Source organism: Carex rostrata, chromosome 5 (genome assembly GCF_964058835.1).
Source record: "Carex rostrata chromosome 5, lpCarRost1.2, whole genome shotgun sequence".
In the NCBI taxonomy this organism is placed as follows: Eukaryota; Viridiplantae; Streptophyta; class Magnoliopsida; order Poales; family Cyperaceae; genus Carex; species Carex rostrata.
This window is the reverse complement of record NC_135922.1, coordinates 12399492-12424774: the sequence shown is the minus strand read 5'-3', so window position 1 is coordinate 12424774 and position 25283 is coordinate 12399492. Positions and strand designations below refer to the sequence as shown.

General features: G+C 37.0%; 2 protein-coding genes and 1 long non-coding RNA gene across 4 annotated transcripts; 2 read left to right on the top strand and 1 right to left on the bottom strand.

The window, feature by feature from the left end:
* Positions 1-339: 339 nt before the first annotated feature.
* On the top strand, positions 340-2210 carry LOC144554489 (proline-rich receptor-like protein kinase PERK5). Its single transcript, XM_078302805.1, has 4 exons — positions 340-467; positions 676-748; positions 1281-1442; positions 1913-2210. Exons 3-4 carry the CDS (start codon positions 1293-1295, stop codon positions 2126-2128), a joined length of 366 nt encoding a protein of 121 aa, XP_078158931.1. The 5' UTR covers positions 340-467; positions 676-748; positions 1281-1292; the 3' UTR covers positions 2129-2210.
* A 530-nt stretch (positions 2211-2740) lies between these two features.
* Positions 2741-4423, bottom strand: LOC144554732 (uncharacterized). Its single transcript, XR_013511722.1, has 2 exons — positions 4185-4423; positions 2741-2986 (listed from the first exon to the last, which is right to left on the bottom strand). It is a non-coding gene; the product is annotated as an uncharacterized LOC144554732 (long non-coding RNA).
* Positions 4424-13904: 9481 nt separating this feature from the next.
* Positions 13905-16472, top strand: LOC144554413 (uncharacterized). 2 transcript variants are annotated; one of them, XM_078302733.1, is made up of 2 exons: positions 13905-14396; positions 14711-16472. In XM_078302733.1, the coding sequence occupies exon 2, from the start codon at positions 15000-15002 to the stop codon at positions 16434-16436; it is 1437 nt and encodes a 478-aa protein (XP_078158859.1). In that variant the 5' UTR covers positions 13905-14396; positions 14711-14999; the 3' UTR covers positions 16437-16472. The 2 variants fall into 2 exon arrangements, with proteins under 2 accessions (XP_078158859.1, XP_078158860.1); XM_078302734.1 differs by lacking the exon at positions 13905-14396 and adding an exon at positions 14469-14573.
* Positions 16473-25283: the final 8811 nt, after the last annotated feature.

The following is a 25283-nucleotide window of genomic DNA, read 5'->3' as shown; positions in this document are numbered from 1 at the left end:
ATATATATATATATATATATATATATATATAGAGTATGGCTAATTTGCTGCCAGCAGCATTTCAGCAAAGTGCTACCAGATCTATTAGCCGTTGGATCTGATTTGAGATTCGTACCTGATGAAGCGCTAATTTGATTTGAGGGAACGGAAAAAATGCTCCGTCTGTACTCCGTAGGGTTTTGATTTTCTCTTTCCTCCCCTCAGCGTCTCTCTCTCGTTCTCTCCTCCTGCACCTCTCTCTCGTTCTCTCCTCGGGCCACTAAGCTGGGTCCAGGCCCGCCCAGCTCGAGATCGCACCGATAACTCCGCCCAGCTCCAGTTCGCTCAGCTACGCTCCAGGTCGCTCGCTCAGCTCCGCCTCTCTCTTGTTCTCTTCTCTTCCCGTCAGCTCCGCTCCCTGTGTCGTCTCTCCCCCGACTCCAGTGAATCTCTATCCTTCGCGTTGCAGGGAATCGAAACAGAATCATGTAAGTCTCTCTCCTTCTCTCCATGTCTCTATGTTTCTGATTAATTGATCCCAATTGCTTCTAACAGAATAAGATATAATTATCTCTTCACAAGTTAGGTAACTAATTTCAAACTCGGACAAAAGTTTCATGGAACTTAACAATGTTGTATACTTGAAATCAAGTTTTTATATAATTTGCCCTTTTTGTTTTCTGTATATTGTCCTAGTTCTGTACAGCATGAAGGAAAATTATAAATAGAGATGCTTAGCAGAAATGATGTGAAAGCTATAGTAGTATAGGTAAGCAAATTACTATTCAATGAGGTATATATGTATTGATTAATACTTGTCCAAGAGTATACATTATGCGTAGTTTTGTAATATTCTTTGTCAAAACCAAGGATGAACATATCAGTCTGGGTGGTACTGGTACTTGTTTTTTTAAACTGAAATTTTAGTATTAAATTCTGATATCCTTGCTTGAACTTCTGTGAACTTATGTGCTATGAATTAAAAAAAAAATAGTATAAAAACCAGCTGGTGTTGTGGTTCAACCATCTCAAAATAAAATTCATATTGAAAGTCTCGCATTAAGCTCTGATCTGTGTAAAAGCAATTAAGTTGGACATGGGTATACCCATACCTTGAGTTGAACTTGTAGCTATTGTCAAAGAAAGGAAGGCCACAATATGAGGACATGTCCAAAGGTATAATAATTTAACAAAAAACCTCAATTTCAACTTATGGCAATTATTTTTGCTTTTTCTATAACATCAGAATCCGAAAGTTTTTTTTATTTCACCCTTTTTATAACATACTACTGTTCATGCAGGCAAGGCCTTTGATGCAATGTGGGATCGAGGATGGCAACTATGAACAGTTGGTGGATCCAAAGCTCCAGAAAAACTACAAAGAGAATGAGATGGCACGAATGATTGCTGTTGCAGCTGCTTGTGTGCGTCACTCTGCCAAGCGCCGACCCTGCATGAGCATGGTAAACTCCATTTTGGTTAAATGTTCAAAGTAGCTTGTCTTAGCGCATGAAATTGTATGATGCTGATAGGAAAAGTTCATATTTGAATGGCTATATACACGCAGAAGGTGCAAATTGGGTAGTAACAATTTTGTAGAAAATGTTATGTTCAAGCATCCATTTGGTAAAAAATTAAAGGTAAACAACTTGCAACAAGAATTATGGCTAAAAATGTACATAACAATTAAGTAAAAAATTATGGGCAAACATCCATTTAGTGAAATGTTCCATGTAGCCTATCGTACCTCGTCAGAATAATATGAGGTGTATATGCAAAGCAATGATTTGTATTGCTCTATGAATGCAGCAAATGTAAATTGCCAGCAACCATTAGTAAATGTCGTAATTGAAAATGATTTTGCACGAAAACTTTCTTTTTATACATAAGCATGCACCTGGTACATACATATGCATACATTATGTCGTAATAGGTGGTCCGTGCACTGGAAGGAGACACATCACTAGGCGGCTCGTATACCAGCTCAGAGTACGAATCAAGCACCTACAATGAGGACATGAAGAAATTCCGTAAAATGGCAATGCAGAGCGGTGATTACCAGAGCAGCCAGTACAGTGTGCCTACCAGTGAGTATGGCCTCAATCCGTCAGGTTCGAGCAGTGAAGGCCAGAACTTGTTGTTTTACTAATTGAACTTGTTGTTTATGGAATATGGATATATGAAATATTGATGAGTAATGTAATATTATTATTTTGTTCATTTGTATCTTATTTGATTGAGCTGTCTTTAATTCTTGGTTCATGCCTCGATAACAATTACTGAGGCTGTACTTGAAGCTTTGGCCGAAATGCAACCAAATTTCAAAGTCAATATATGGTAAATTGTACTAATAAATATGATATTATGGGAAATATCACTGTCAGCTCATTAGCTCCTACAAACTCTTACCTATTGGATTAGAAGAAAAAAATTGAAATATGTGGTACCAGCTGATGCCAACACTGTTTGTAAGATATTGAGATTAAAGCTTGCAATCCTGTGAGTGGTTATTAAATGGTGATTTTTTTGTAATTAAACCAATTTTATTTTGGTTAGAAATCAGGTTCAAGTTTTTGCAAATGAAACAATATGTTTTATCATACTCGTAGATAGCACTAGCATATCTTGTATTTGCTGCTTTTTCACCAACATTCTTTTAAATTGTACTAGCATATCTTGTATTTGCCGCACTTGATGAATCATATATCAAACAAGCATATAAAAATACATATGCCAAAATACAAGCATATAACCATTCATGTTGAAGAGATGAAAATCATAGATCTCATATTGTAAGAAATAAGTACAAAAGCTCCTGTTAACAAGTGCTTAAACAATAATTACACTCCTATTTTTTGTTTTCACAATAACTAAACAAAACCTAAATGACTTGCAAAAATTACACTTAGTAATCTTAAGCACACAAGACCTCGTACTTTATTCCTGATCTCCAATATATGTCCCTTGAGTTGTCAATTAAAGGTTGACTCTTGAGTTGTCAAGTGACCTGCATGGTGAGTAACTTGCATTAGCACTTGAAAAGTTTCAAATAAAACCCTATATTACATAGAATTGCAATTTCATAACTTGCTCCTAATTTTGACTTGACAATGTTAGAACCCACATTTTCGAACTTATACAAAAAGCTCCTAGTCTTCACCCATATCATACAAGATCCCTAACCAGCACTGATTGGTACCGATGGCACAAAGTCCATACAGATTGGTACAAGGCACCTACAAGCACATTTCCAATTAATCAAAAGATTTAGCAGAAGTTAATGTTGTTAGAAATTTATCTACAAAACTGATGTAAAATCGGATAATAACAGAAAATTAAATTATAATGAAACTTTATTACTCGGATCGTGCAAAGCACCGTCCTTAAGCGAATTCTGTCTCTACCGTGCAAGATTTGGAACCGCAACCAAGATTATCCGGATTTGTTGCTTCTTGGCGCACGTCCTTGGAAGCAACTGACAATAACTCCTCGATAACCAACAAATTACTGAATATTGATATAATATAATTTAGAAGTATATATTTTTGGAAGAATGATATGAATGGATATATATCATATACGGAGATGAGAAGGAATATGTATTGTATAAGAATGATATTTTTCTTTCTATGTTCTGTACGAGCCAATAGATGTGGGTATATTGATATCTCTAAAATTGATCTGAACTTGGTATATTTTATAAATAGATTACAAACGGCTAATAGCATGAAAGGGTGTATAGGTGCCAACCGGATTACAGCTTGCACATTATTAATCAACAAATAACTCAGAAAGGAGAATAACGGATAATCACAAGTGAAAAGGTGTAAATTCAAAATTAATTGGATGAGTGATCTGTTAACAGCTTTTACTCTAGCGGTAAAAAATAAAATGAATTTTGAGTTTCATATAATAAATAAATAAATCTTTAACAAATGTATGAATATACACCCATATTGTGTTTCTGAAATTGAATTAAGAGCTTTATGAAAATATATGAATATACACCCCTGAACTTTAGAAAACGGTTAAACATATATAAGCATATTAGACAATCTACTTACCCCAAACTCAAAATTGTACCAGAAAACATATATAAACATATATAAGCATTATCTAATTACAAACAAAAAAATCACAAATTTATGAAACAATAAGGGTATAAACAGAAACAAAACAGTAAAACGATAACAACAAGAGAGTACCAGTTGGTCGATTTGCCTAGGTCTTCATCGGGAGACCGGAACCATCCTCCGATAGTACCAGACGCAGCGCGGCCCTGAGGCAAGAGAGGCGCCACGCGGCAAGAATTGCCTAGGGTTTTGTCAGATTTGCTGGACGATTAGCCTAGGGATTCGTCATATTTTCCTAGGGCTTCGCTGAGGTGCGGCGCAGCGACAGAGTCCACAGACGCGATGGGCGGAGTTGTCGGTGCGATCTCGAGCTGGGCGGGCCTGGACCCAGCTTAGTGGCCCGAGGAGAAAACGAGAGAGAGGCGCAGGAGGAGAGAACGAGAGAGAGGCGCTGAGGGGAGGAAAGAGAAAATCAAAACCCTACGGAGTACAGACGGAGCATTTTTTCCGTTCCCTCAAATCAAATTAGCGCTTCATCAGGTACGAATCTCAAATCAGATCCAACGGCTAATAGATCTGGCAGCACTTTGCTGAAATGCTGCTGACAGCAAATTAGCCATACTCTATATATATATATGTTGTATTTTCATGACTTATATACTTTGGATATATAATTTATGAGTCGAATATGTTAAAGGTAGAAAGATTATACAAATTTGATTGTTCATTCTTTAGTAATTTTCTCATGAAAATTTGTGTCTTTAAAATTATATAATAGTTGTATTTAAGCAATCAGGTATGTATGAAGTACTTCATAGAGTTTAAATCAAATATTCGTCACCTTAAAGTCAGATATCATAGGCACGACATTTTCTCATAAAAAAATAAATGTGAAATGTTTTCTTGATAAATTTGCATTATTGTCTATTTAATTTGTAGAATTTACTAAAATGTAGCTTGAGACGTACTGTCCATATTGTTTTAATAAAAACTATTGGCAGACACTGCCAAGGCATTCTAAAAAAAAAGAATGTATTATTTTTTTAAATGACCCGTAGGTATCTATCATTAACTAAATTAATAAAGTCTATCACAGGGCTTGTTTTCTTCTTTTTTGTTTTCTAGCCCAGTTTGCAAGGAGATGAGGTTGATATATATAGCGCCTCTCTTCTTGTGTATAAAATTGTTACGCTATTTTGCATTCTACCAGCAAACTCAAGACAGGTCGCTATTGTGTCAGTAGCTCTCCATGATGGCAAACCTTCAATATTTCGACTTGTCATTAAATCTACTAATATTTTCCAGTCCGTATAAATTTCATACCTCAGCTAATCTCCTTGTTCTACTTGGCCTTGTACATACATTAGTGCCTGCTGCATCGCAGTTGCTTTTGCATGAAAAGGGTCGTCTGTCTTCTCACTCGTGCATTTTGCTTCTATTTTGTTCCCTTGCTCTTCATAGTGTATCATTGTTATCCCTGTTGCATTAGACACATCCCAAGAACAGTCTACCAGTATGACCTCTGTACCTGTGGGAATGTGGATCGTGTGTTGGACTTGTACACGTCGGTTTTCAGTTTGAGTGTCAGGTGGTCTCTCCATCTGTTTAGCCTGTGCTAGAATTTCTCATGGCTGTGTTTTCTTTGCTGAGAAAAAAGAGAAAGGAGTGTACATATTGTATAATTGTCATTACATTAGTTTACATACTCTAACATGTTGCAATTTTCAAAAGTATATAGTTTTCTAATTTCTAAACTAAACATGCAACTTGGATAATTTCCTAGCGTGTCTGACTGAACCCTCGGTTGTATTGGGATATCATAACACTGGTGCACAAACATTTGCACAAACTCTTTTGTTCCCAGTACCTTAATTCGCCTAACTGACATCGTTCAGTCGACAAATAGTTTACTCCCTGTGCATCTCTTCTTTTTCTGTGAATAATAATGAAAGACAAAAATAGTTTTAGATTACATCTCTTCTTTTTCTGTGAATAATAATGAAAGACAAAAATAGTTTTAGATTACGTTAGAAGTGTATTCTAGGAGACACAGCATGTAAAGGTGATATTATAAATTTATGAAGAATGTAACAGGACTGCTGGTACCACAATCAATGTTTTTGTTATACTAAACAATCAAAAGACTTGTTTGTAAATATTTTCTGTAAAACCAAGACTCGTTTGTACATATATATGGATGGTTCATATATAGTGATTTTGTATCCATTAGAAAAACAGTAAAAAAATTTATAAAAATATAAAATTTGATCTCTAAGCCTATTTTAATATGAATGTTGAAAAATTTGAATTGAAAGTTTGAATTTTGAAAACGGAACCAAAAAATTTGACTCACAATAAGACATAAAAATAGAAGGCATTTTAACACCCCATTATGATTCTCGTAACTTACACCACCGCTACATGGTACTTCCGCTCTAGATATATATTTTATAAAATAGAATCAAATTTAATATTTTTAACAGAACAAGTATCATTAATTTGAATTTTGTAAAAAACGACTCCACCAATTTTGTCACAAAGATGTTTGCTTCACTGATCTGTTGGATCGGTGAAGCCATTTTATAACTCATATATACAATCTGATTACGGAAATCAATAGTAAATAACTACACCGATCAGCTAGAGCAAACATGTTTGTGCCTCCTCCGATCCTGCAAATTGGTGGAGTTGTTATTTGTCAAAATAAAATCAATAATATTTGTTCTGTTAAAATATTTAAAATTAGTTATACTTAAAAAAAAATCCCTGCTCCGCTCCAACCTTTCATTATTCCTTAGAACTAAATCAGTTATTATTCCTTAGAAATAACAGGAATTTGTTATTCCGATCCAACCTTTCAAATTTTTATATGCATGAATCTCAACGAAGTGAAATTTTTATATGTGCAAATCTCAACGAAGATCAACAGTTGGGATCGAAACAACAGCCTCTTTTTATTGCAAAGGATTAGCAACAGATTTTTTTGGCACCATCCCAGCCATTAATTGTTACATTACCTTAATATGTTGTTCTTCGGCTCACATCTTCTGCAATGTACCTGCAGGTGCATATTATTAATATTGATTTCCTCCAATATTTTATTCTATTAAATTTGTGTAATTAGTTGAATTGTTCTAGTACTATATTCCTTACTTTTATTATAGCTAAACAAATATATGTATTTAATATGTTGTATTTTCCTGACTTATATACTTTGGATTAATTGATGACTCGTGTTAAAGATAAAAAGGTCACACAAAATTGACTGTTCATTCTAAGTAGTTTACTCATGAAATTTGTGTTTGTAAAACAATAATAGTTGTATTTAAGCAATAAATTATGTATGTAGTAGTTACTTCATATACTTCTGTTGTTCTCGTGTCACACATAATGAATTTGAAAAAAAAAAAGTTGTAGCAACAAAAGTCAAATATTCATCATCGTAGAGTCAGATGTCATATCATATTCATGGCATTTTTTTGTTTTTTTTGCGGAAAATCTGTAGTATCTATGCAAGCAATTAGTCATTAAACTTATTTTCTTTTAAAGAATATGCAACATCTGCTAATTCTATAGTTAGAACTTGTTTGACATTCTTCCAAATATGTACATTTAAAGCAATACTTAGATATTTGATTATAATTGTCTATATATATGGTATATGTGACTTCTTAGTGCCATTTGAACAGAAATAATACAAGAAAAATACAACATATATATAGAACCGTCACATAGAAGTTTGCATGCTATATTTTGAACTCCTGACTAATTAAATCTTATAAGATATTCTATAAAAGGTCCCACTAAACTGAAATCATTAGTCACTAATTTTAAATCCAAAGAAGTTAATCCAACTTATCCACGATCCTAAAATAGAACAATCCATCTGACCTAACCAAGAAAATAAAATCACAATGTGAAACACATGCGACTTGGTTTAGACTACAGTCTACAGCATATCTTGCCAAGAGAGGAATAATTTGACTCCAACATGCATCTTCAGAATTCAAACTCTTACTCCCATCTAAGGGAACCAAATCCTCTGCCCCCCTATGGGCAGGAAAATCCTGCCCCCATGTGGATTTGACCGTTTGATCTGCTTTTGAATTCGTGCTGGGATGAAGTGCTTGATGAAACGAAAAAAATGAAAAGGCTCCGTTAGCTCTCTTGTTCCTGGTCTGATCGCTCCTTTCCTCTTCCCTCCGCTGACCACCTCTTTTCCTCTCCCGTCCCTCTCACCACCTCTTCTCCCTCCGACCTATGCTTCTTCTCCTTGACTCTCTTTCGCCCAACGGAGAATGAATCTGCTTCACTCCCTTCCAGTCTATTCTTCTCATTCCTTCCATCAACTCTTCTCCGCAAAGAACTTAAGAGGTGGAGGCGACATCCTTTCTCTGTGCAACTGGTATCTTTGTTCCGCTCTTCTCCTTGTCCTTCTCCTTCTATAGTATAATTTTCTTCTTAATTTGTTCTTTTTTTAATTTGGAAATGAGTAACATAATTAATATTTCTTTCTCTTTGTCATTTGTCACCACCGATATTGGTACTTCTGTGCAAACCACTTTTGAGATTTAGTCTTACTGATACCTCACCTGCTTGATATCATGCCCCTAACTACTTAGAAGACCCAAATATTGTGAAGATTTGTTACTGTTTACTGTGATGTAGAATTTGTTTGATACTTCAGAATATAGTTACTTTAATATGAAATTTTGTTTCATGCCCATTAATAAGATATTTCTTCTTGAGTTAAAGACTTTCACAAAAAAAAAAAAGTTCACATACATAACTATTAGAACTGTAACCACCAGGCAACAAGCATATATGTGTTAATTTCTAAAGAAGTTGAAGTATATAAAAACTTAAAAAATATATAGATTCCATTCAATTTCAATATTCATAATTAAAAAAAATACTATCATCGGGACGGCTGAGGACACCCTAAATTATACATAGATCTGTTGCTATATCCAACCAGTTGGAATAATCACATGATTCTGTTCCCACTCAACTGGTTGAGATATTTCCCTAACCTCCTCCTCTTCTTCTTCCTTGGCATAGTGTGATTCCCAAAGAATAACACCTCCATCACCCCAGCCGTCATATGCCCTATCATCGGTGTTGTTGTCTGCCTCATCATCAGATACAGAACCGCGAAGGTTCTGATATAGCATTTCAAGGTCAGATGGAGGTGCATTAGGATCCACATTATCGGTGAGAAGATCAGGGTCAGGTAACGATGTCTCAGGCTGCAACCCATTAATCTGGGCCCAATAATGGGCCTTTGCGCGTTGAAAAGCTTCTTTACCAGCGGAGTCATCCCAACTGGTAATATCAGAAAATTGGTGGACAAACCTTTTTGTTTTCAATATCTTTGGCCAACTGACACCATTTAATTCACAAAAGTTTCGCTCCCAGTAATGCATCTGTACTTTTTCTATGAATAATAATAAAAGAGAAAGTAAGCTTTAGATTATGTTAAGAGAACTGTATATATTCTGCAAGAGACTCTCATGTAAGGTGATATTAAGAAAGAAACAGAGCTGATACCATAATCAATCATTTTGTTATGTCAAGCAATCAAAAGACCCATTTAACATATTTAGAATTTGTATAACATTCTTTCAAATATGGATCGACAAATAAATTAATAACTATAAAATAGATTATTATTATCTCCAATACCGTATGGTATATCTATTTGAAAGAGGTAAGGTATGTGAAGCAAGATTTCTTTAGTGTCATGTTAACACATAATACAAGAAAAACACAACATATAGATACCGCGATATAGAAGTAATAAAACCAAATTTTCATAAAAAAAAAAAAACCAAATTTTTAACAAAGGAAATTAATTTCAAGTCACAATTCGACCAATGCAAATTTTTTAAAAAGGAAAGTAAAATTACCATCTAAGAACCTAGGAGGCTTGGCATGAGACCAATTCCGGTTGTTCATAGAGGGTGAACCGGTCATGTTTGAATCTGTCTTCCTCTGTTCCTTGGGTCTCCACATCTTTCCCGTGTAAAACATTATTCTAGATCTTGTTTTCTCTAAACTAACCTTTGCAAATCCGAATATGCAAAAAAAATTTATGCACAGAGATGGTCGCGATCTTCTCTTCACAAGACAAAAGGGAGAGAGAGAGAGAATTAAGGTAAGTGGTTGAGAAGGAGGAAGAGTTGAGGGTTTTATTTAAAAGGAAACAGAGATTTTTATTAATAGCAAGTGTTATAAATAACTGATAGAAAATAGATACTAGCTTCAATTTGCAGGAGCCATTTCAGAAACTTTAATCTATTTTTTGTAGCGCTTGAAAAAGTTACATACTAATGGGTGTACTATAAAAGGTTAGCCCAGAAATAGCCATTTCAATTTGTATTAGAAAATAGATTATTATGGATTAATATCCATTACTCCATAAAATGAAATTATATTATGGTATGTACGAATATCAAAGAAGCGTATGAAAAAAAAGACTTATCGGCATGTTCTCTAAAAAAACATATATATTAGCTTTCCAAATAGATATATTAATTAATAGATAAGGTGTGTGAAAAATAAATGGAACACATTCCAATCCTTCTGAACATATAGTATAATTAGTCACTGGGTTTATTTTATTTTTATACTATTGCACTCACGGCTAGCCGACATGCATTTCAAGTTTATATAACAAATGATGTTTGTTTTAACCTTCCAACCACAGCTAAGTTTATTGCCCTCTCTTTCCTCAGTAACGGAGTGACTAGCTATCCCGACTTTCTATTCCAGTTCCATTCTTACTGGTGCGGGAGTCAAAAGTGACTCTTCCAACTTCCTTCATTAGCATTATGAAGTAAATACCAACAACCTGGACTTCTGACTCGAACCTCCAGTGCTCCATATTACATTAAAGGATGCTATTTATCTTTGATAACACATGTAGACTCTGGTGCATATCCTCTACTAATTATAAGGATTAGGCTCGTCTTCAAAAAGTAAAAGTGAGATAAGCACTCTTTCCTGTCAGCCGCCATGTTATTTTTATCAGGGAAATAGAACAAAAATATATTGTGTTTGAAAGTAGTCCGCACAGTGACACTAGCGCTGGGAATGATCTGGTCGAGATGGTACGCCCGCTCTGGTGCATCAGCTGTTGGACTGGTACAACTTTTTGTCAGAATTACCCTCTTAAAAAGGATTTGTTAAGGAATATTGCTTTTTTTTTTTTTTTTTTGAAGGTTGGAAGCTTAAGCTCCAACAGGTTGATTGATAATGAAAAACGGATTACAAGTTCCTAATTCTAATTGCTACTACCAAGTGCTTCATTAAGTGCTTTTATATTCATTTTGTGGCTTTTTGTCATTTCAATTCTTTGAAATTAGTGTGGGCGATGATTAACTAAAATTTGCCCATTTGGTTTTTTTCTTCTGTTTTGGTTGAGATGTGATCTCCATCTTTCTTTCTGTCCTGACACAACTCCCTCTAAAAATGGTAATATCCATGAGGGGAAAACTGACCAGACTAGATTCCAAAAGAAGAGCTATGAATTCAACAGACGAAAGATACCCCGAATAAATTCTCGCTCTTATCCCTTGGACATACTATGGAATGGAGCCGACTGGTCCTGATCCACTAACTCCAGCACCTTCTACTTCCACTGATCCTCAGTGCATCTCTGGTCAGAGTCATCCGGTTAGAAGTATGACTGGTGCTGCAATCAATCAAAGGATGCTTTGGGTAAGTTTTAACCCCGACATTGACACCTTTGAATGCGTGTTGAGATGTTGTGGCAGTTTACCTGACCGAAGAAGGGGTGCATGCACATGTGGAACTATTCGGGTTAAGTTATATAGAAGAGTTCGAATTGATGTCACATAATGAAGCAAGTAACTCCCTACATACCAACAAGAGTGATAGTCTTCACCTAGCTCATGTTGAGAAATAGAATATCAACAGTAGACAATCTCAGAAAAAGGAAATCACAATTATCCAACATAGGTCACCTATGCAAGAAGGCAGAAGAGTCTATTACACATTTCGTCAGTGAATGCACCCGTTGAGATTTGTATGTTTATGCATTTATAGAAGTTATAGGGACCTTTTGATAAGAAAAATAATATAGAACATTGTAAGGACTTGAATGTAAGATTGGTGCATATATATGTCCAATGTGAGTGAACAATGAAGAAATACAATTCTATTTTACTATTTGGTATCAAGAGCCAGAAACCATAGCCGGTTTCCATCTTCTTCTTGTTTTCGCGATTACTGTAGCGCGCTACAGTACCTCCGCCAAAAACAGAGCCGATCCAAGGCAGAGAGGCGCCGCCAACCTCCGCCCAGTCGGATCGCCAGGCCTGAGCACCGCCAGCGCCGCCTCTGGTCAGATCGCCTCCGCCTGGGCTGTGCAGCTGTGGCCTTGGATGACCTAGCCGCGTTTTTGCACAACTCCGTTGATGACCTAGTGTGCACAGTAGCTCCGTTTTTTTCTTTAGCTTAGCTCCGTTTTTTTTTAGCATAGTTTCACTGTTTAATATGAGTTAGGTACAATAATTTCAGATTATTTTTTAGCCTAGCCATATTACTTGATTAATTTTAGTTAGTTGCAAAATTTTTTTTTTTTGCACGAAAGAGGAAGATTTTGCACAGATCCTTTTTTTTTTCCTTGCTATCACATTTTTTTCTCTTCTTGGGTCTTTGTTGAGTGATTTGGCCGGCGTGGGGGGCCTATACCCCACGATACCCGAGAAGGGGTTTTGGATCGGAGTTTGATTGTTTTTTTTAACTCGAATCTTGATGCGTTAGATCAAGATTGGGTCAAAAGGGGGAGATGTGGATCTCGTCTTGAGGGATCAAGATCGGGCCCTAAGGAAGAGAAATACGAGCGATTCAGACTAGAGTTCATACGTGAGGCGTACATCTGAGTCCGATCGATGTCGGGAAAGGAAAAGGAGAAGGATCCGTTTGAGGAAGCAATTGAGAAGCTGACTGCGAAGGATGTCTCTGCCATGATGACTCACATGATGCGGGAGTTTGCCATGTCTGGTTTGGGCCAAGCTCCCGTAGCTCCCGCAGCTCCTGTAGTTCCTGTTGAGCCGAGGCAGCATAGGTTGGATCTTCCACCTATTGATACGAAACTCAATGGGCCAAAGAAGTATCTGAGTTGGTCACGTCGAGTGAGGTACACTCTAGCAGGGAAGAATCTAGAAGGATACTTGACTGGGGACAAGGGACTTGGCATAGGTGATACTGTAGGCACAGCTCCCTCATTCTGCTTTGTTCTCCTAACATACACTTCACGGTATCTCGACTCCCCCTGAGCCTGAGTTCTGCCACCTTCGGACTCATTCCTCTCAATTATCAGCTCGACCATAGCCGAATCCTCCTTTTCTGGCTCAATTACAGGCGAATTCTCAATAATTGGGCAACCAATACCACCTACACTCACCATCCTTAATGGAGGATGCACCGGGTAGAGATGAGTGGAAGGCCACTCACATGCAGGTGTACATCTGGCTTCTGAGCTCGTTGCCATCGTCTATTGCAGACACTGTGGATGGCTTAGAAAAGGTACAGGATGTCTGGGACAAGTTGAAAAGAACTTATGATGGTGTGGGGAATATCATGAGGGTGTACCAGATCAAGGGGGAGATCTCGGATATGGTACAAGGGGCGAAGACCGTGCAGGAATATGCCATAGAGCTGGAACGCTTATGGTTAGAGCATGATCATTATAGGGTCCGACCATGTTGCTCACACCCTACATTTCTGAGAGAGAGGCATCCATGGAGGATAGAACTATGTTGTTCCTCAAGCATCTGGCGCCAGCATTTGAGCAGAGGGTGGCTATGTTGCTGAGCGGGAATAGGATTCCCTCACTTGCAGAGGCAGTCTCAGCCATGATACAGGAGGAAAGCCGGATGAGGCTACAGGCTAGGACAGGAGGACTTCCAGGAGTGAAGTCAGCACTAGCGGTCTCTAACTCAGGTAACACAGGGTACAGAGGCGAGACTCAACAGTGCTACAACTGTGGTGAGGTAGGTCACCTGAAACAGGCTTGCCCTAAACCACCAAAGGAGAGAAACACAGGTGGGAGGGGGTAGTTTGGGAGTCGTGGTCGCGGCCGTGGAGGTCGGAGAGGTGGAAGAGGGGGCAACCGAGCACATCTGATGGTTACAGAGGAGGAAGAAGAAGCCGGTGGGGAACTTACCGAGGAGGATCAAGCACTCGTGGAGGCCTATTCTCAGGGGCTCAGAAGCAAGCAGAAGTTGACATGTGATGGGGAGAGTGTGAGAGATGATGCGTCTACCTCTACTTCTTCCAGGGGTAACTTTGCTTCTCTTGCCCACACAGCTACAGGTACTCATGATACCTTTGCTCTAGCCTCTATACCCACCACGAGATCACCAGATTGTATAGTTGACTCTGGTGCATCTCGCCATGTGCCTGGTGCTGTTGGGGAGTTTTCTTTCTATACTCGCCTAGCAGTCCCAGAGAGCACTCAGACTGCCGATGGTACGGCTCAGCCCGTAGTTGGTAAGGGTACCGTGAAATGTACCAACTCTTTGACTTTGTCTAATGTCTTGCATGCTCTTTCTTTTCCAGTGAATCTCTTATCCATAAGTGCCATTATATTACAACTAAACTGTGTTGTTGTGTTTGATATTCCTAAGGTGATCTTCCAAGAGAAGGGGACAGGAAGGCGGCTTGGGATTGGCACTTGGGATAGCGGGCTGTGGTACATGGATAGAAAGGGTATGGACTTGGCCCTCTCATCTATAGTAGAGAGTGCTGAAGGAGTTGAAAGAAGTGTGGAGGACTTACTGCTGCTCCATCATAGGCGCTTAGGTCATCCTTCATTTCTTGTTTTGAGTAGGTTGTATCCGTCTTTGTTTGAAAAGGCCAATAAAGGAACACTGGTGTGTGATGCATGTGAGTTAGGCAAACATACTAGGAGCTCTTATGCTAGCTCTGGGTAGAAATTCTTGTAGTTTTAATTTGATTCACTCTGATGTATGGGGACCTTGTCCCACAACTACTGTGAATGGATTTAGATATTTTGTTTCTTTTATTGATTGTTTTTCTCGTGCGACTTGGATTTATTTGATGAAAAACAAGAGTGATGTGTTTGCTTGCTTCAAAGATTTTCACAAAGAGATGCAGACTCAATACGGTGCAGTTGTGAAGGTATTGAGGTCTGACAATGGGACAGAGTACACCAACAGGGCATTTGGAGAGTACTTGTCATCTCAGGGAATACAACATCAAACTACGTGCCCGTACACACCAGAGCAGAATGGGGTAGCAGAACGGAAGAATAGGCATCTACTTGAGGTAACTCGGAGTATGATGATTTCGATAAAAGTTTCAAAGTACTTGTGGAGCCAAGCAGTTCTGACAGCAGTCTACTTGATCAATAGGGTACCCTCGCGGGTGCTAGATTGGAAGTCCCCGATGGAGATGTTGAAAGGTAAGAATAAAGATATTCTTCCTCTCAAAACCTTTGGCTGTGTGTGCTTTGTGCAAGACAACAGACCAAATGTCAGAAAATTGGATCCAAGGGCTGTGAAGTGCATCTTTGTTGGGTACTCGGGTACTCAAAAGGGGTATGTATGCTGGAGCCCTGTGGAGAAGAGACTATTTGTGAGTATGGATGTTACATTTCGAGAGCTCGAACCATACTACTCCTCAGAGGACACATCACCCTTTGGAGACTCGCTTGATACAGGAGGTATGAGGCGAGAGGGGGAGAGTAGTAATGATGGTGAGAGAAGGATGGTGAGTGTAGGTGGTATTGGTTGCCCAATTATTGAGAATTCGCCTGTAATTGAGCCAGAAAAAGAGGATTCGGCTGTGGTCGAGCCGATAATTGAGAGGAATGAGTCCGAAGGTGGCAGAACTCAGGCTCAGGGGGAGTCGAGATACCGTGAAGCGTATGTTAGGAGAACAAAGCAAAATGAGGGAGCTGTGTTTACAGTATCACCTATGCCAAGTCCCTTGTCCCTGCCTACTCCGACTCTTGAGACACTTTCACCATCCACCTCAGACCCAGAATACACAGGTGATATGATTCCTCTCTCTACTCCTCCTACTCCCTTACCGGTAAGGCGGACTATTCGCGAGAATGCGGGCATTCCTCCCGACTGGTATGGTTTTCCACATGATATTGCCCAGTTTGTCTCTTACTCACACATATCACCTGTACATGGAGCATTCATTGCATCATTAGACACTGTCTCTATTCCTAAATGTTGGCAGGTTGCTAAAGAAGATTCAAAATGGAAAGTAGCCATGCTAGAAGAGCTCAGTGCCCTCCGCAAGAACAAAACCTGGGAACTTGTGTCACTACCACCAGGCAAGAAAGCTGTCGGATGCAAGTGGGTTTTCACAGTAAAGTAGAATCCAGAGGGTCTGGTTGAGCGCTACAAGGCTCGATTGGTAGCGAAGGGGTACAGTCAGACCTAGGGCATTGACTATGATGAGACCTTTGCATCCGTGGAAAAGATGAGCACAGTGAGGACACTGGTCTCCCTGGCAGTGAATGGTGTATGGAAGTTACATCAACTCGATGTGAAGAATGCATTTCTTCATGGTGATTTGTTGGAGGAGGTGTACATGGAGGTTCCATCAGGGTTTGGCACAAACCAGACAGTAGGTAAGGTGTGTAGGCTCAAGAAGTCGCTTTATGGGTTGAAGCAATCCCATCGGGCCTGGTTTGATAGGTTCAGGAAGGTTATGGTAGGTATGGGCTATCAGCAAATTAATGCTGACCACACGGTATTTTCTCGACAACATGGTGGTCACATTACCATGCTGACTGTGTATGTCGATGATATGATCATTACCGGGGATAATGAGGGGGAGATTGCACAGTTGAAGACAAGATTGGAGAAGGAGTTCGAGGTGAAGGATCTGGGACAGCTTAGGTACTTTCTTGGGATTGAGGTGGCTCGTGGAGCAGAGGGGATTGTTCTATCCCAAAGAAAGTATGTTCTAGGCTTGCTCACAGAGACAGGCATGTTGGGGTGCAGGCCTACAATTTCTCCAATTGATGTGAAGGCCAAGATAAGTGCAGAGGTAGGAGAACAGGTTGATCGTGAGAGGTACCAGAGACTAGTAGGAAGATTGATCTATTTGACACATACTCGTCCCGATATCTCATTTGCAGTGAGCGTGGTGAGCCGCTACATGCATGACCCTAGGAGGGACCACATGGACGTAGTGTATCACATTTTGAGGTACCTGAAGAGTGCACCGGGGAAGGGCTTGATTTTCAGGCATAATGGGCACATGAACATTGAGGGTTATTGTGACTCTGACTGGGCCAATTGCCAAGATGACAGGAGGTCCACATCTGGTTACTGCATGTTCGTAGGGGGCAACTTGGTCTCCTGAAAGAGCAAGAAGCAGCCGGTTGTTTCGAGATCGACGGCAGAAGCTGAGTGCAGGGCTATGGCATTGGGAGTTGCTGAGATGCTGTGGCTGAAGAGGTTATTGGAAGAGCTCAAGGTGAATCACGGAGCTAAAATGAAGTTGTGGTGCGATAGCAAGTCAGCGATCAGCATTGCCAACAATCCTGTGCAACATGATAGAACCAAGCATGTGGGGATCGATAGGTTCTTCATAAAGGAAAAGCTGGAAAGCGGACTATTGGAGTTGAGTCATGTAGCTACTGGAGATCAAGTAGCTGACTGTCTCAACAAAGGACTTAGCTCAATAATTTTAGTTAGGTTATGTGACAAGATGGGTTTGATGGATATCTTTTGCCCATCTTGAGGGGGAGTGTTGAGATTTGTATGTTTATGCATTTATAGAAGTTATAGGGACCTTTTGGTAAGAAAAGAAATATAGAACATTGTAAGGACTTGAATGTAAAATTGGTGCATATATATGCCCAATGTGAACAATGAAGAAATACAATTCTATTTTTCTATTGCACCTATACTCAACAATTGACAGCGAGGATAGCAGGAAGGGGTCTCACACATTGCTACTATTCTTGCCAATATGTTTGCTCAAGTGATATTGCAATCAACCAGCAGGTCGGTACGTCGATTACAGGTCACTATCAGTTTTTTCATATGATGGAAAAGATGCAGGCGAATATTCAGAGAAGAAAAAAATCAATGATAGCCATCTACACAGAGATCACACAAGAATACTGGGAGTGGTTCCCGATATAAAGAAGGGAAGGTAATTACCGCATGTAGCCACTCTCAGTTGTTTGGCGGTTGTTTAACTACTCACGTCAATTTGTAATCCTAATTTGCTCCTCTTTATTTTTATAACTGATTCCAAAGAATGTACAATTAGACACTTTTGGTGTCATTCATACAATAAATTTAACAATAAGTAATATTGATCTAATGCTTGAAAGTTCGGAATGTTTTTTCTTTCGAGACCTTAAATTCTAAATATATTTTAGCAGAATTTCACATAGTTTAATTTGGATCTAAAGCCAATATGCTTGGTAATTTGTTTTTCTTTAGTTAATTACGATGTTCTTTTAGGTCAAATTAAACTCAATTTATAAAACAATGACATGATAATAATATACTATTTAAAGACATGGAAGCCGCTCTTTATTTTGATAATCTCATCCAAAAAGAACTCTTCAAGATGATTGGTAATTAAATTGCTTTGTGGTGAGGCGCTAACATGGCCTCCGAGTGGCCATTAGTCAAGTCTCTTCATGACAATCCAAATGTGGAATTTGTGAGTCTTCACTATTTCAAATAAATAATTTACATATTCTTGAGTACTAATCAAAATTAGTCAATTAAATCAAGAAATATTGATAATGGAATTAAATACTAATCCCAATTTCTTGTGATAATTAATAAATATATCTTCACTAGAGACCTTACGTTGAACAAAACATTTGTGATAATATGAATTATAACCTTATCCCAAAACTGTGTTTCACACACACACAAGAATTCACATACAAATTTACCACTCTTTATTGGAGTAAAAATTATTACAATGTATCTTGCTTTTAATTAAATATAATTTTACAAATTATATATTCTTATATCCAGGAACGGAGTGCTCAATATATTCTCGGTTGTATAGGGATATCTCCCCAGCCAGTGGAAATAATCAGATGATTCGATCGCTTACCACTAGTATACCGTTTGTGAAATGTTTACAAAAGACAAATACAACATATAGATACCTTGACATAGAAGTTTGCATGCTACATTTGAACTCCCAACTATATATATATCTTATAAGATATTATACAACAGACCCTCTAAATTGTAATTAATAGTCACTAACCCCACACAGTTGGTACATACCTTGAAATGATGTTTCCGGTTCGCATATATATGATTAAAATTGATTTTCTCTAATATTTTATTCTACTAAATTTGTGTAATCAGTTGAATTGTTATAATATAATAATTACTTGTATTATAGCTAAACAAAGATATGAATTTGATCTGTTGAATTTTCATGACTTATATACTATGATGACTCATATATGTTAAAGATAAAAAGGTCATACAAATTTGATTCTTTATTCTTAATTAGTAGTTTCCTCATGCAAATTTGTGTTTTTAAAACAATAATAGTTATATTTAAGCAATCAATTATGTATGAAGTAGTTACTTCAGAAAGTTTTGTTGTTCTTGGTTTACACATTTTATTTGGAATAAAAATACGTTGTAGCAAAAAAAGTCAAATATTCATTACCAAAGAATCACATGTCGTATGCATGACATTTTCTCATAAGAAAAAGATGTCAGAAGTTTTCATTCTAAAATTATATAGAAGTTTCAATTGATGTCACATATTGAAGTAACTAATTCTGTACATATCAATTAGATGTACTCTACCACATATTGGATAATATTTATTAATAAAACATTTATTAAATTTTCAGTTATACAATTAAATTTAACAATACTTAATTTGAACCTAATATTAATGCTTTAAAGTTCTTAATAATTTTGCTTTAGAGACCGTAAATTCCAAATCTATTTTAGCAAACTTTCACAGAACTTTGAATCTGATGGCGACCCATCAAAATTTACTGCATGCATGATCAAATTCAAATCAGTTTAATTATGTCTAGTGTTTAATTAACCACTATACAGCCGTCTTTATTTTGTGATCACTAGCTTATATATTGTGGTTAACAAATTAATAATTAACTTGTTTTAGGAATTGATTAAATGTATTAATCAATGCTAAGTTGATATATTATTAATCTAATTAAGTGGATATTTAAGTGTCTTTAGAACTATAATATATATTTTATTTATGTTAAGTTGATTTATTATTAATCTAATTATCAAACAAACAAGTGTTTCTTAAGAAGGGTTAAATGTTTATTCTCTTACCCTTAATTAAGGAGCCCAAGCCGAACAATCTCAAGAGTTTAAATAATTTACAGCCGTATGATAAATTTGATAATTATTAACGAGCATCTAACCATTCAAAATACTTGCTTGCTTAATTTGTCTTAGAGGCCATGTAACAGTGTCAGACTCTAAATACGGAATACAACAATTACTGCTTATATTTATTAAGCCATACACAAGACAATTAATTTTTTATATGCATTACCAATAACAATATTAAATTTTAACCACATCACAATATTTTAAAGAAAGATAATTTTTTATTAATAGAAAGAGTTATAAATAACAGATACATAGAAAATAGAAACATCAATCTGGCGAGACTATTTCATCAGAAACAACTTTGTCATCCATCCTTTTTGTAAGAAATGAAAAAGTTTCCGACTAATAATGTGAGTACTATAAAAGGTTTTAGCCCAGAAATATGTTTCTCTAATAAAAATGGAATGGAACGCCGGAAAGTTCAGTGACCAATTCAGGTGGAGTGGAGGTGCATCGTGCTATTAATGAAAGTAGGATGTCAATGACAAATTCGGATTCGGGTAAGGAGGGCTCAAGCTTCAACCCAGTAATCGGAGTCCAATAACGGGCCATTGTGACATGAAGCTGTTCCATTTTCAGTACCTTCGTCCAAAAATGTTTTTCTGCTCTTTCTATGAATAATAACAATAGATAAAATTAACTTAATATTTTGTTAAAAGGAGTGTATACGTATATAACATATTATATGACAAACTATCATGTAAAGGTGGTATTATGAAAAAAAAAAAAAAAAAAAACAGAGATGATACCACAATCAATCTTTTTGTTATACCAAGCAATCAAAAGACCCGTTTATTACATATTAAGAATTTGTCTAACATTCTTCCAAATATGGACATTTAAATCATACCAATAAATTAGATTATAATAATTCCCAATATAGGAACCCAAACAAATTTACTTTGTTGAGTTCGGATATAAGAAGATATTCTGTTTCAACAATGCTACAGAATACTCATGACAGCAGCAAATCCCTTTTCACATCTGTATATGGCCCCTCCAATCAGAACAAACAGGAATTTTATGATGAACTATCTTCTCTCAAACCAATCAGCTCTGTTCCCTGGATAGTTTGCAGGGATTTCAACAACACTTTGGATCAACAAGACAGAAACAATAATAATACAGTCTGGCGCTCATCTCTGCAATTTTCAAGGTTAATATCTGACCTTGGTCTCTTGAATATCACACTGCACGGACGACAGTTCACATGGTCTAATGAAAGGAGTCAGCCGGCTATGGCACGCTTAGACCGTTTTCTCATTTCAAGCGAATGGAATATGCAATTTCCCAATTCAATGCAGAAGGCTTTGCCGAACACCTCATCGGATCATTGTCCGATTGTATATATTGCAAGAACCACCTTCAGAAAATCAAGATTCTTTAGAATGGAAAATTGTTGGTTGAAGTTTCCTCAATTTGAAGAGGTAGTGAACAGAACATGGACATCCTTGCCAATGGCGTCTCACCCGGTACAGCTGCACCAGAAATTATGTCTTCTACAGAGAGCGATCAAAGAATGGGCAAATCTCAAAGTCGGTTCAATTAAGAAGCAGATCAAATCTTGTCGAGATTTCTTAGGTTGGATAGACAAAGTAAAAGAAATAAGAATACCGACTCCACTTGAGAAGCTAGTTGCATGCTTACTAAAAAAGAGATACACTGAACTTAGTGTCTTGGAAGAAGACATATGGAAACAAAGATCCAAGATAAAATGGGAATTGCAAGGCGACAAAGGAACGAAGTTTTTTCATGACATGGCCTCTCAATCAAAGAATTCGAATTCTATTCCTCAAATTGAGCATAATGGTGTTCAATTTTCAGACCAAAAGGCAAAAGCTGATGGTTTTTTTCAGTTTTATACCAGTTTAATGGGTGCTGATTCTAAAGAGATGCCAACTATTTTTTGGTCAAACCTATATCAGAGGCAAAATGATCTTAGGCATTTAGCTTCTGACATCACAATGCAAGAACTAAAGGATGTCATTGACCAATGGCCCAACAACAAGAGTCCTGGGCCGGATGGATTCACCGCAGAATTTTTTAAGAAATTTGCAAATATTCTGTTGCCGGACATTCATGCAGTTTTCAGAACATCCACTAGCCAAAATATCTCTCTTGCACCTCTGAATTCATCATACATTGTGCTCATCCCAAAAAGAGACCATGCTCTAAGACCTCAAGACTTTCGACCAATAAGCTTGATCCACAGTATACAGAAAATGTTCTCAAAAGTCTTGGCTAATAGACTTCAAGGCTGTTTGCATGACTTAGTTGACTTGGCTCAAACAGGTTTTGTAAAAGAAAGGCAAATAACAGAAGGATTTATATATGCTCAACAAGTCTTGCAACATTCATACAAAACAAAAGTACCTTTAGCGATCTTTAAAGCTGATATTCAAAAGGCTTTTGATATCATCAGCTGGCAATTTCTACTAAAGGTGCTGGAAAACTTAAATTTTCCGCAATGCTGGTTGTCTTGGATAAAAGAGATTGTCCTTACTGGTTCCTCTCAATTAATCATAAATGGTCTTGCTGGTAAGAAGATTATTTTGAAAAGAGGCGTGCGCCAAGGAGACCCTCTATCGCCATTTCTTTTTATCATGGCAATGGATTTTATCACGCGATAGTTCAATAAATTGGTGCAAAATGGAGCCATTAGACTGCCATTTCAAGGAATGAAATCGTGTCTTTTGTATGCGGATGATGCGCTTTTCTTTGTGAAGCCGGAGATTCAACAATTACAAATGCTAAAGATTGCTTTTATAGCATTTGAAGGGATATCTGGTTTAGCGGTTAACCTAACCAAATCTGAACTGCTACTCTCTCAGGATCCAGATGACCAAGGAAACCATTTTGCAAGGATGATGGGTTGTAAACTCGGTTCTTTTCCATTCACCTATCTTGGTCTCCCACTATCAAACAAATGCCTTACAAGAGCCGCCTTCTTACCTTTGATACAGAGATTCAACAAAAGATTGGCGGGATGGGCAGCCAAGAACCTTTCTATTGCAGGAAGGTTACAGCTGCTAAATGCGGTTTTATCTCACTACTACAAAAATGGTCATTGTACACTGCACATTGTACACGGATTTGATAATTTTACCTAAAAACCGTGGAGAAATTGTAATTTTTTGGAAGCCCGAAATATCTGTGGGATCTCTACACGGATGTTTATTAAAGAATCAGTGTAGAAAGCCTTGAGAGAGCTACACGGACGTTTATTAGGAACTGTACATGGATTATTATTTAAATAACAGTGTAGAAAGCTTTAAGAGAGCTACACGGATATTTATTAAAGAACCGTGTAGAAAGGTAAGAATTGTACACGGATGTTTGTTTAAATAGCAGTGTAGAAAACTTGAGAGAGCAACACGGACGTTTAATAAAGAGCCGTGTAGAAAGGTAAAAATTGTACACGGTTTTTTGTTTAAATAACAGTATAGAAAGCCTTGAGAGAGCTACACGGATTTTTAAGTAAAAAATCCGTGTAGAAAGGTTATTCTAGGGTTTTGGTTATATAAAAGACCTCCTTCTAGCAGCGCCATTTTGATCAATTAATACTCTATCTCTCTCTCCTTCCAGAAGTGTCATTCTGATTTTTATGCACAAAGAGCTAGGATCTGAGATCTTTGAAGTTAATTTGTATTTCTCCTCTCTATCTTGCTAGGCTTAGTCATGTATATATATATATTTCTCTTTTCTGTTACTAGCTTATTATTGCTTATTTAGGTCAATTATTAATTAATGCATGCATGCTTGATTTGTTAAGATAATGTAAATAATTAGTGTAATGTGGACCATTTTTTGAAAGTGAGAAGTAAAGAAAACGCCTAAGGTCTCCATCATCAGATCTGAGAAAAACCGTTGAAGATCAGGACTAACGCTTCCGCCTAAAGATGTCTGCACTTCAGAACTGTAAGATTTAAATTACTTTGCTATTTTATTTTGAATTTACAGATTCTGGATTGCTTGTGTTTTTTTAATTGCAAAACACTTCATGAATTATTAAGACTATCATTTGGTATCAGAGTCATCGTAAATTCATCTAAGATGCAATAATTTTTTTTTACGAAATTGATTTTCAATGGTTCGTATAAAAGCTAGACAGATTCAACTAATTTTATATATAAACATTTTCTTATAATTTTGGATGAAAATTTTAAAGGAGAATTTGTATTCCCTATTATGTATGCACATATATGTTGATCAATGGATTCTTATTGGAGATGCAATATGTTGGAGACCTTTAACCAAGAGGCATCATGTCATGGATCACATGGGAGCTCCTTTTTTGATATGTTGGATCTAATACGCCTTAGTTTGTATGAAATTTCGGTCCAAACTAGATCATAACCAAGAGTTTTGGCAATTTGAGCCCAACTTAACGAATTTTGGGCCAAAGCTTGATCATGTGATTACTAAGTGGTAAGGATATAACTTTTATACAAACATTGTATTGGATCCTGAGGAGTATATATTATGTTTTATCACATGAGATTGCATGTACAAAAGGCTTTGTATATATATATGTTGCATGAATTGTAATCTTCTACCTTTTCTTGTTACTAACTAATACCAAATTATAATTGTAGTATGGACCAAAGCAAAAGTGTTACATCAAGGAGCAAATTGACGATGTCAGATGTATGTGGACAAGGCAGTTTCAATTTAAATTTTGTAATGCTCAATATGGATTTGTATAATTTTGTATAATTAAGTGTACATAAATTATTTATACTGTTGTATAGTTTTGGAATTATGAGTTTAAAAGACCTCTGTTTAATGTTTCTCTATTTTGGAATTCTAATTTTAAATGGCTAACAAAATTGAA

Coding starts and splice junctions, on each gene's coding strand:
- LOC144554413 (XM_078302733.1), top strand. CDS start 15,000: ATGCTAGCTCTGGGTAGAAATTCTTGTAGTTTTAATTTGATTCACTCT.
- LOC144554489 (XM_078302805.1), top strand. CDS start 1,293: ATGCAATGTGGGATCGAGGATGGCAACTATGAACAGTTGGTGGATCCA. Junction 1,443..1,912: donor GCCGACCCTGCATGAGCATG/GTAAACTCCATT, acceptor ATGTCGTAATAG/GTGGTCCGTGCACTGGAAGG.